General features: G+C 43.8%; 2 protein-coding genes across 4 annotated transcripts in view; one reads left to right on the top strand and one right to left on the bottom strand.

Moving 5' to 3' along the window:
* The window catches only part of slit3 (slit homolog 3 (Drosophila)), a 178945-nt gene extending 173831 nt beyond the window's left edge, over window positions 1-5114 (top strand). The window contains exons 35-39 of the mRNA XM_044127829.1: window positions 852-1006; window positions 1475-1620; window positions 1963-2120; window positions 2679-2863; window positions 2942-5114. Coding sequence (XP_043983764.1) covers window positions 852-1006; window positions 1475-1620; window positions 1963-2120; window positions 2679-2863; window positions 2942-3195 — 898 coding nt within the window. The 3' untranslated portion in view covers window positions 3196-5114. The remainder of the gene's footprint in view (window positions 1-851; window positions 1007-1474; window positions 1621-1962; window positions 2121-2678; window positions 2864-2941) is intronic.
* Window positions 5115-6289: 1175 nt separating this feature from the next.
* ltc4s (leukotriene C4 synthase) lies at window positions 6290-11613 on the bottom strand. 3 transcript variants are annotated; one of them, XM_044127154.1, is made up of 6 exons: window positions 11186-11613; window positions 10273-10406; window positions 9887-9986; window positions 7350-7420; window positions 7182-7263; window positions 6290-6533 (listed from the first exon to the last, which is right to left on the bottom strand). In XM_044127154.1, exons 2-6 carry the CDS (start codon window positions 10328-10330, stop codon window positions 6398-6400), a joined length of 447 nt encoding a protein of 148 aa, XP_043983089.1. In that variant the 5' UTR covers window positions 10331-10406; window positions 11186-11613; the 3' UTR covers window positions 6290-6397. The 3 variants fall into 3 exon arrangements, with proteins under 3 accessions (XP_043983089.1, XP_043983088.1, XP_043983087.1); XM_044127153.1 differs by having other exon boundaries at window positions 10781-11613; XM_044127152.1 differs by having other exon boundaries at window positions 9887-11613.
* Window positions 11614-11694: the final 81 nt, after the last annotated feature.

Raw genomic sequence — 11694 nt, forward strand, 5'->3', positions numbered from 1 at the left:
TCGAATGTTCATTGAGATTTTTTTAAATGACGCATTTGGTCTAGTGGGGGGGGGGGGGTGCGCGCGTTGTGAGGATCGAACGGGGGGGGGGGGGGTGCGCGCGTTGTGAGGATCGAACGGGGGGGGGGTGCAACACGCATTTTTTCAGACGGGGTGCCGGCTTGCTGCGGGCCGGTTCTAATATCATCCCAGGGGCCGTAGAAAATCTTCTCGCGGGCCGGATGTGGCCCGCGGGCCTTGACTCTGACATATGTGCGTTAAAGTTTTATAAACGTGACGAGACGTAAAGTTCCACCAAGGCATAAAGGTGGGAAACATTTCATGGCAATAGCTGGCTCAAAAATGGCTGCCATATTGAACTTCAAGTAGTTAAGGGGAAACATAAAAATCATGCGACCTGAGAGGTTAGCATGCTAATGTTAGTATTCACACCCAGAACCAGCCGTGCAGAAGGTGAAGTGGGAGGAGAGCAGTTAGCCAAGAGCCAACATGTACTCACACCGCCCCCTGGTGACAGGTGGAGGATCTGCTGCTGCGGGCATGAAGAGAAGAACTTTGACTAGGAAGGTTTGAGTCCTAGTCAAAGGACCTCAAAGGAGGACTGTCTGTTATTTAGTGACATGATTGCTAATGTCTGCTAGAAACATTTACACCATCGTTAAGAAAGTGATCACACCGTTCAGATCCGCAGCTGGTTCATCACATCCTGCTTTATGAACACATGAGGACCCGCCCCCACCTGGTGGCGGCCTCAGGGCTGCGTCCCGGCCGCCAATGGACACACGGTGAAAACCAAGTGATGCACATGTTTCAACGTCTTCAAATGAGACGTGTGTGTGTGTGTGTTTCAGCGTGGAGTCGGTCAGCGATGGACTCTTCCACACCGTAGAGCTGCTGATCCAGAACCGCTCACTGAGCCTGGTGGTGGACAACGGCGCCCCCAAGAGTCTGGGCAAGCTGGGCCGCCAGCCCTCTGTTGACCACAACACCCAGCTCTACATCGGCGGTATACACACACACACACACACACACACACACAGCTGCATTTGTTCAGGTTGCAGTTCTCACTGCGCTCCAGCAGGGGGCGGCAGTGTGGAGCTAATCAATTAATCTCTAACTGGAATATTCAGACTCTGAAGGTGGATTGGCTGAGAAATAATTGAACCAAAACTGTGCAAAAGAAATATTTTACATTTAAGATGAAAACCTGTCAGTAGATCCGTTTGACCAAGAATTCTTGAAAAAGTGCTGGAAAGGAAAAATAGATCAGTAAATATCATGCTAACTTTATTCTCAAAATTTCACTTTTTTTCTCACAATTTTTACTTTTTTCTTTGAATTCAGACTTTTATTTCATAATCTGGACTTTTTAATCTTGAATTCTTTATTCTTTGTCTCTTTGCTGTTGGTGTCATAATGGAGAGTCGGAGCCATCAGGCGTTTCCTCAGGCTGATCTTTGCTGCGTGTTCTCAGGAGTGCCCCCCCTGGTGGCGGCCTCAGGGCTGCGTCCCGGCCCGGAGCGTCTTCCTCCGGGTTTTGACGGCTGCATCCACAACGTTCGGATCAACGGAGAGATGCAGGACCTGAGCTTCAGAACCGCAGCAGAACCGCCGGGCCAGGTGAGACGCCATCATGACCTCTGACCTCTGCTAAGAAAACATCCTCTGGTTTAACTCCACCCATCCCTCATGTGGATTCTGACTTTAACCTCAGAATTAAAACTTATCACAAAACCTTGACATTAAACTCAAACTTTGACTTAATTTAAGACAGAATTAGTTTAATATCTGAATTTGTATTTTGATATTAGAATTCAACATTTTTTCTTACAATTTGACATCAAACTCATTTTTTTCTTTTTTCCCAGAATTTTTACAGTTTTTGTCAAAATTCTGATTTTATCTGCTGACCAGTTGTGAATCGTTGCTTTATAAATAAAGTTGACTGAAGCGTTTGTCCAGGGCCCGGCGGTTCTGGTCGGGTGCCACGCCTGCAGTGTGTGCGCAGCTGGAACCTGCAGGGAGGGAGGTCAGACCGGGGTCACCTGCAGCTGCCCTCCGGGCCGGATGGGGGCGCTGTGCGACGAGACGGCGGCCAGCGACCCCTGTCAGAACATCAGGTGAGCCGGTCCGGACTGCTCCGGTCGGGTCGGTTTCTTCTAAATCGAAACTGAATGAGGAAAGTTTGGGCCGAATATTTAGCATCTTCTCTGTCTTAAAGGGCCGGTATCACATTTCATCATATTTTATTGTTATTTCTTCATCAGAAACAAACCTGGTGTTTTGTTTTGGTTCCTTCATGCTTGTTCCTTTAATCTCCATGGCAACCATTTAGTTGCTAAACGCCAGAGTGGCCCTAGCCCCGCCTTCGAGGTGCAGCTCCTCCCCAACGCAGCTCCTACAGACTAGCCAGCAGCAATTGGCGTCAGCTGAGCTGCTGCTCAGAGCAACACTGGTAAAAACATTAAAGGATTAACAGAGGAGCCATGTTGGGACGACTTCCTGGAGGCGGAGCTTCAGGAAGGGTTTTTAAAGAGACAGAGGCCCAATTTGAAAACGTTATTTTAAACCATTTTTGACACATTTAGCATTTTTATAAGAACTGAAGGAAGCCAGTAAAACATGACACTGGCCCTTTTTATCAGCAGTTAGCAGCTAACTCTGACCCGGCCCTCCAGGTGTGTCTATGGTACCTGCGTTGCCACGGCGCAGACCTACAGCTGCCGCTGCGCTGACGGCTACCAGGGCCTGTCCTGCGACCGCCCCGCCTGCAGCTGCGCCCACGGAGAGTGCCGGACCTCCGAGTCCGGGGTTCCGGTCTGCCACTGCGAGCCGGGCTTCACCGGACCCACCTGCAACACAGGTAAGACCGGCGCCCCGCCAACCTCCGACCCCGCCGACCTCTGACCCTGCGCCTCACCACCTGCCCCTCCCGCCACAGAGCTGCGCTGCCAGGGCGAGACGCTGCGGGAGCAGCTGAAGCGGCACCAGGCCATGCGGACCTGCACCTCCACCACCAGGGTGCCGCGCGTGGCGTGTCCCCGGTCCTGCCAGGCGGCGGCGCCGCCCGGGGTCTGCTGCGGCGTCACCAAGACGCGCCGGCGGAAAGTGGCGTTCCGCTGCACGGACGGGTCGTCGTACTCAGAGGAGCTGGAGACGGCCCTGGAGTGCGGCTGTGGCCGGTGCCCGCTGTAGGCCCCGCCCCCCAGGTGTATGCCCCGCCCCTAGCTATGGGCCCCGCCCACCAGAGGAGCGGCCCTGGGCGAGCAGAACAGACACTCAGAGAAAATATATTGTAAAATATATGAGAAACATAGAACTTATTTTTATTATGGATTTTTCTAAGATGATAAAAGGACTCATAAGTTGTTTTTAATGTTTCATAGTATAAAAATATTTTCTACCTTTGTAATAAACTAGATTAACATTCCTTAAAGTATCTGAATTTAAAAGTTTTAATGTAAATCTTTATAAACATTTCCTCTAACCAAACGATCCTGATGTATTTGGCGTATTAGCATGACGTTAATGTGAGAAGAGGCTCCGCCCACCAGAACTCGGACCGCAGCGCCAACAGCTGAAACCAGGTGTCTGCACCCAGATATCCTTCACACTGGACCCCTCTGACCTCTGACCTCAGCTGCAGTCCAGTCTCCTCCAAACTCCTCCCAAGGCTCAATTTCTTCTGCAGTTTTTCCTTCCACTCAACTTTCTATGAGCATCTCTTTCTTCCTCTGAGGATCGAGTTGAGGTCGTGAACCAGATCCAGTTTTTAATAGATGAATTATTGGAGGTCAATCAGAGATTCCTCCTCAGGGATCCAGCAAGTCCGCCCGACCAGAACCACCTGCAGTCGCCTTATCACCATGGAAACCAGTTCTTCTTCTTCTGTGCCTTTCTGCAGTCAGATGTTTTCTGTCCCGTCCAGCTGCTGTGGATGGTTTGGATGTTTCCGAGGTTCTGCCGACCCGTACTGGACTGGACTGAACAGGACCGGCGGTTCTGAAACCGATCCAGCAGCGTAACGATGAATGTGAAACCGTTTGGGGATCAAACTTCTTCCTCCTCCTCTTCCTCTCAGCTCGACGCCACAGAAACAAAATGGAGTCTGTCTGTAAACGGGAAATTTTAACTTTTTTTTACTTCCGTTTTTGTTTCTGCTGCTTCTAAAAACGATCAAACGCTAAAAAAAAACAGCCGTTTTCTTTTTCTTTTACAATAATTTTAGGTTTTTTAGTGTCTTGAAAATGAGCCAATCAGCAGGCACTGCCCTGTTACCTAGCAACCAGAGCAGAGGTCCATCCCGATGCCAGCTGATTTTTATTTTATATCATGCAGGTTGTAAAGACACGATATCAAAACAAGCTATTAAGAAATTTGATTTGCATAAATGAGCTAATAAAATATGAGCTAAAACCAAAATAAAGTTTAATAATATTTCACACTCTTGTTAATTGTGTAGGAGGCTCTACTTCTGCTTTTCAAAGATGTACGGTGCTTTGCAGCCATTTTCAGCTGAGGGTAAACGTTGAGTTGGGGGCGTGGCCAACAGCAGCTTATTTGGATTTAAAGTGACAGTGCCCTAAAAAAGCTCACAGATTTAAAATGACCTAAGAATTGTTTTGTGCAAAAAATGTAAGAAACATGTTTTGTATAGAGCATAGGCCGCCCCTCCGCCCAGGTGGAGAGCCAACCCCCGTTTTACCAAGCGTCAGCAGCTCCTGTCATGACTCCTCATTTTCCTCCACTGGACAGCAGCTTCATACAGGAAGTGTAATAGGGCGGCCATCTTGGAACTACTGGAATGTTTAGTTTTGTTTACATCGAACCTTCAGTGACTAAACCTGCAGCACTGCTTCTTCCCCTCCAGTCGTCCCAGACACCCATGTGACTCCTCCCACTTGACTCCTCCTACACGTGGCTCCGCCCATTCTTTGGCCCCGCCCAGCCTTATGATAAAGGTTCGTTGTGAACAGAATAAACCTCAGCTACTAGTTATTGACAATAACTAAACTGATCTGTACTCTCACCTGTAAAGGTCGTAGGTTACATTTCATTAATTATGTGATTATAACTGATGGTTTAATTGAATGTTGGAATTAAACGTCTATTGAAACCAGTGAAGTCGTCATTGTCTGACGTCAAAATGCAGTTTCTTGATCCCTGAAGGAGGAAGTTATTCTGGGTGGAAATGTTTTTGTTCAGGACTGGACGAAGTTTTATGAAATTCATTTTTTTTTTTGCTTCTGCTGAGTTTAAAGATTTAAGGTGGTTTTTCACCGACAGGCCAGTAGAGGTCACTAATGAGGGCATCAAAGTCACATGTCTACCTGCACCAGCTAAGGCTAAGATTAGCCAATGCTATTGGCAGATCCAGCTTATTCATGGTAGGTGTTAGCCTGTACAAGGCCATTATATCTACTGCTAATGCTAAGTTATCCATGCTAATGGCCAACAGAGGAAGAAGACAGTCCAGCTCATGGCCAACCTCTCCAAAGCTAATACTAGCTAGTACTCTCCTCCTCATCTGCTCAGTTACCAGTTCTGGTTGCTAAGTTACCATCAGCCTATCAACAAACAGATCAGTAGCGTCTGATGGATCTATTCTCCTGTGTTAAGGAAGTAGCCATTGGTGGACAAGACTCTTAATCTTGGTACTAAAGCTGCTCTGTACATGTCTCAAGGTGAGCTGAGTCAAACTGTCTTCCTGTCCAAACTCTGGATGCATTCATTTTACTGAAGCTCTGTGATGTCACAGAGCTGGTGCTGATTGGTTCGTTAGCGGCGTGACGTCATAATTAACGTTTAAAAGCTTTCTGAAAGTCGTTTCTCAAGATTTGCTTTTCAACGGTTTTCTTTAGCGCCATCTGGGGGCCAAATGTCAGAAGTGCAGCTTTAAGGTTCTATACCTGCAGAACCAGAACCAACCAATGATTCACCTGCCCGTTTACCAGTGGGACCCAACCTGAGGCACAGGGGCCATTCATGGTCCCAGATTGGAGTTCTAGGAGCCACAGGAGACTTTTTATTTTACTAAATATTTTTATTGATTGATAGTTTTATTCTGCCTCATTTTATCGTTTAATTTTGTGTTTATTTAGTTTTTTTGACTGGAGAAATAGCTGTTGCCATGGTAACCCTAACCAGGATTTCAGGAAATTTAGTGAAGTTAAGCAGAAAAAGTTGACAGTTTTTCTTCTAAATGCTTCATGCCAACAGTTTTTATCAAAACCAAGCAGAACCGACCAGAACTTGGCTAGAATAATAGAGAAAAAAAGCGAGTCATGAATGAAGAAACAGCTCGGTTCTGTTTAATGACCCGTTTTCATTTTCACAGCAGTTGGAAAACGCTTTCCGAACCAGAACAGAAACACAGCAGAACCTTGTTCTCTCCGGGTCAGAACAGGGCGTGGCCAAGGGCCTGCAGCAGGTCCAACTCCAGGTAAACCCGGCAGAACGACAAGATGACGCCGACGGCCGAGAACCCAATCAGAACCCACAGAACCCGAGCGCTGAAGTAGAGTGGAGCCAAACTGAAAGAAAACAGAGCAGAACTTCAACAGAACCAGAATAGAACCCCCTTCATGGATCTGTTTCCGGTTCTGATCCAAACTAGCAGCAGATTCTAAAAGCTTTGGGTTTCATTTCATTGTGACTTTTTGTTTTTTAGTTTTTAGAGTTTTCTAGTTTTTATTAATTTTAGTTTTTAATAATTAGATTCATTTGTAGGTGCAGATGTCAAAAGGATCAAAGAATTGTGATTGTGTTTACGTCATTTCCAGAAAATGTTTTAAATTATTGTTGACCAATCAGCTGACAGGAGATTTATCTGAACTTTTGCTGTTTTGCCACCCAGCGCCACGAGGGGGCGCCAGGAGCTCCGTAATTTGCCAATAAACGGCCAAAAAATAATTTCACATCACTTTAAAAAGCTAATAAATATATTCATGACCATTTTTATTAAATCTGTAGCTCCAGTATGTTTTAGTTTTTTCCCATTAGAACTGTTTTTATTTATTTTAGTTCATTTTTTTTCAAGGTCAGTTTCTGTTATTTGATTATTGTTAGACACTATAATAACTATAACAACCTTGGGTGTAAGTTTATCAGCTAAATATTTTCATCTTGGGTGATTACATATTAACGATCTGCTGCAGAACCAGATCCACTGAAGTACCTACCGTCCCGGAGCCGACTCGGCGTAGCCCCAGAAGTAACACAGCCGTCCATAAAGGTAGAGCAGACCACAGAGGCTGGACAGGCCTGCAACACACACACACACACACACACACACTCTTACAGAAGTCAGAACTGGTGGGTGGGCCAGGTTCTGGCGGCCGGCGGCTCACCTTGGCTGAAGAAGACTCCCGCCATCCACAGAATGGTGATGAAGATGGGGAAGTACTCTGAACAATTCGCTCTGAAACAATGACAGAAAGTCACCACCAGGGGACGCCAGAGAGCCACTAACCACCAACAGAGAGCAAGAGCCTGTAGGAGGGAACAAAACTACCACAGCGCTTTGCAGATTAAGAAAAGGAGTACATTATTGTCAAAATACTTTCTAGAAAAAACATTGTCATTTCATTTTCATTATGGTAAACATTTAATATTTCTTAATCTTAGCAATTTTACTGTTATTTTCTTATTAATATAATTTTTCTGTTTCTTTTATTTATTAAAAAAATACTAATAGTTATTATAAATTAATAATTATTATTATCATCTGATCTCGCTCTGACAGATTTCGGTCAGTTTTTCCCTCCAGAACTGTGTTTAATCATTTTCAGGTCTATATGGTTTAAAAACCAAATGAATCATGTTGATGTAAAGGTCAAAAATAACATTAAAGGTGGAAAAATTACAGCAACCTGGCATTTATTATGAAAAAAAAATCCTCATCCTAATAAGGGCTTTATTACGATGAGAATAATAAAGTTCTTATTATGAACTTCCAGTTATTAATGTTAAAAAACCCAGTTATTTTAAAATTATTTTATATTATTTTTTGCCATTGTCTACTTCTTGTTTCACAGGAGCATCAATAAATATAAATATGTTGAAATGCGTATGTGCAGCTTAGTGATATAAATCAGATTTTTTTTAAAAGGCCTCAGCATTTGATCAAACTCGTTTTAGGAATTTTGATTGATCAGGTTCAACTTCTGCTAATGCTAAGTTGTGATCATTGGAAATGATCATCTCCAAGCCATGCTTTCACCCAGAATTATGAAACTTGGGCGTGCTGTGGTAGCGTAGGGGATAGCACAACCCACATTTGGAGGCCTTCAGTCCTCGACACGGCGGTCGCAGGTTTGATTCCCGGACCCAACATTTGCCGCATGTCTTCCCCTTCTCCTATCAGCCTACTGTCATATAAGGAACACTAGAGCCCACAAAAGACCCCTGGTGGAGTAAAAAAAAAAGTTAAAAAAAAAACAAAACAAAAAATCCAAAAAGAATTATGAAACTTGGTGCACATGTGTATCTTGTCAGGATGTACAAAAAGTCTCTTGGAGCCATGGTTCAAACCAAACAGAAGTTGGACATTTTGGATCAAAGCCGCTTTTTTTAATAGACGTCGTATCTGATCAAACTCGTCATACAGCTTTTGACATACAGACTTCAGAATCACTCAGCAGAGTCTTGAGGCATTGAAGGTCAAAAGTTATCAAATCATTTTTTGTACATCAAAGCATGTGGGCGTCATGAAACATCAAGGTTTAATAACTTCCACACACAAGGACACAGCTGCATCAGACTTCCTATGTCTCACTACAGACCGACCCTCATCACATTCGCATGGTCAATTGATGACATCACCTAAGCCCTGCCCACTTCCAACAGGAAGTGGGCAGGAAGTTTATTTTTTTGGTTGTCTTAATTTTACTTTTTGATTCATGAAGTCTGCCAACGCTGCGTGCTGGCTGAATGGCGAATTTTAAGCCTTCGCCATATGCAATAAATCACACATGCATCATCCAATTTGCACAAAACTGGATATGTATGACCTTTCTAAACCTCTAAAGAGGCCAATAGTATTATATATGGACTTTGGCTCAAGGGTGCCCCCTACATTGTTTCAACAGTTGCATCTCCCTGATTCATCATCTGATCTGCTCCAATTTTTTTGTGCGTCATAATGGAGCATTGCTTCACATTGGTGTGGTAGATTTATGCCATCTCTAACGCCCCACCCACTCAGAGAAGATGCTGAAAATAATATGGTGACTCATTCTGCTTCACCCTGTATGTTACATGAGATTGAAACTTTATCCACTAATATTTTATAACACACATGACATGTATCAAACCCGACAGGAAGTCCTCGCCAATCCTTCCCACAAAACAGGAAGTGACAGTAAATCCTTTCTGGAAAATCGGCTTTCACCAAACTTTAAAGACATGCTGCTGGACTCGCATTGAAATGGACAGAAGGTTATATGGAAGATTTACTAAAAGCGCCACCTGGTGGATGGGTGTAGGAACGGCATGAGAACATTCATGGTGGGATGGCCACAGGAAGCGGGCCATCCCACCATACCAGGCTGCGTGGAGCTTTTATTATTATTTTTATTAGTAGTATTTTCTTTTTCCTCTTTCTTTTTTTTAAATCAACTTATCCTATTGTGTTATCATTTTGTATAGCACTTTAGTGCAGTTTCAAACCTGTTTTTAAAACTGCTCTATGAATAAATTTGACATTGTGGAGACTTTACACCGACTTCCATTTATTTTCTACAGCCTAACCCGTTTCCCCTCATGGGGACTAGAACTTGTCCCCATAAGGAGCAGAGGTCCCCACAACCCCACAATGTAGACAGAGGTAGGTCCCCACAAGGATATAAAAACCCACTCACACACACACACACACAGAGGTACTGACTGGGCTCTGAAGATCCGCTCGAACTCCGGCGGCCCGCTGATGCAGGGCGGAGACACCGAATACTTCCTCCTGGCATAAATGACCTGCAGGGAAAAATAAGCTGCACACACACACACACACACACACACTGTCATCATCATCCTCACCTTCATCAGGCTGATTTTCATACAAGTTTATTTTCCGGGTCGGTTCCGACCGGACTGTGGGAACATTGGAGGTCCACTCTGTCAACACTGGATGCAAATTAATTCTTAAAAGCTTCAGCCGAATAAACTGTTTATCACCAAGGCTTCAGATTTACAGTCAGCTGAGCGGTTTCCATGGAAACCAGCAAGATATCAGTACAGCAGAGCGAAGCTGAACCGGACCCAGTTCCTGGTTCTTACCTTGCTCCAGAACTCCCAGTACGGTCACAGCGCCAAGTCCGACTGCCTCATCCAGCATGGCTGCAGGCCGACAGGTGAGACTGAGGCTAGGACCACGGGGAGAGAATACACCTGCAGGGGGCGGAGCCAAAAAACTACAGGGGGCGGCACCACGCCAGACATGTTGGATAGAGGAGGCAAAGCCACAAAAGAGAGGGGAAAAAAGAAACTCTTGAAAGAGACAAGTGGAAAAGAATTATATTCACAAAAATTAAAAAATAAACTTGAATTGAGCACTATGGAAGCCCGTTTCTATGGAAGCCCGTTTCCGCCACTCTGGTAAAATAAATAAATAATATTAAAAGTAAATATCTTATTACAGTATCTCGAAATTTCAAGATTTTTATTCTTATTATGAGTAGTTTTGTTTTTTTTGTTTTTGTTTTTTTTTTACCAGCGTGTCGGAAACAGACTTCCATAGAGTACACATGGGTGGAGCAAAAAAACAAATAAAACAAAAATAAAAGACCTGCAGGAGATGGGGCCAAATCAGACGGTTGTGGGATAAAAAGCCAAAAAATGGAAAAAACAAAAAATAAAATAAAAAATGAAATAAACTCTTGCCGTGGGCGGAGGTAAATAAATAAATACAAATAGTACCTGCACCTTTCTAAAGAATGGTGTTACCACACCTGATTGGACGAAAGAAGTTGACTTTAAACGATGCTCAATCCGAACATGTCCACCGGACTGAACAAACCCTAACTTAACATTATTAAATTTTGCTGGTTTACTTCAGTAGCATTTCACTTCCATCTATTTATTTAGCTTCACCAACTCGCGGTTATGCGTCGCTCCACAACTAAACATGTCACCCTAAATATGGTGTAACTTTCCTAACTTCAAAGTTTCCAATTAAAGTAGTATAGCTCACATTTATCCCCTACAGATGTGATTTGTTCCCTCGCGCATCTTCTGCGTTTCATTTTATTTTAACGCTCTCGTGCGCCATAACACCCAGAATGCATTGCAGCGTAAACAACATGGCGGCGTCCGTGACAATAATTTGTAAAAAAAAAAGTCTACAATATTTTTTTTAACGCATTTCCATTTTTTACAAAGTGTCAACGTGCTGTTTCAACTAATCGCGGATCCATTTAACAGAACTTTCGGTTACATTTCAAATTAAAAGCATTGATCACTATTTTAATAACGGTAGAAGTTTTTTTTTGTGGCACCTCACATTTTATTTAAACATTTTTCCAAATGAATTTTGGTTGCTGAAATAATGTGAAACTGACTGTTAAAAAGTAAGTGAACATAGAAATATAAAATATGTTCGACTGGCCTTGAGAAAAAGGGTGAATCTTTGTTTTCTAGTTCTTTTTAAATACCAGTGGTTCCACTGAGATGTGGTTCTTTCAGGTTATTTCAGGTCCATAA

The sequence above is a fragment of the Gambusia affinis genome, linkage group LG09, assembly GCF_019740435.1.
Source record: "Gambusia affinis linkage group LG09, SWU_Gaff_1.0, whole genome shotgun sequence".
In the NCBI taxonomy this organism is placed as follows: domain Eukaryota; kingdom Metazoa; phylum Chordata; class Actinopteri; order Cyprinodontiformes; family Poeciliidae; genus Gambusia; species Gambusia affinis.

What these genes read in the sequence shown, in the direction of transcription:
- ltc4s (XM_044127152.1), bottom strand. Translation starts at nt 10,053, where the DNA reads ATGAAAATCAGCCTGATGAAGGTGAGGATGATGATGACAGTGTGTGTG. An exon ending in GAGCGGATCTTCAGAGCCCA is followed by an intron (nt 7,421 to 9,886) that starts GTCAGTACCTCT and finishes TCATTGTTTCAG; the next exon opens with AGCGAATTGTTCAGAGTACT. An exon ending in GCCGAGTCGGCTCCGGGACG is followed by an intron (nt 6,534 to 7,181) that starts GTAGGTACTTCA and finishes GTTTTCTTTCAG; the next exon opens with TTTGGCTCCACTCTACTTCA.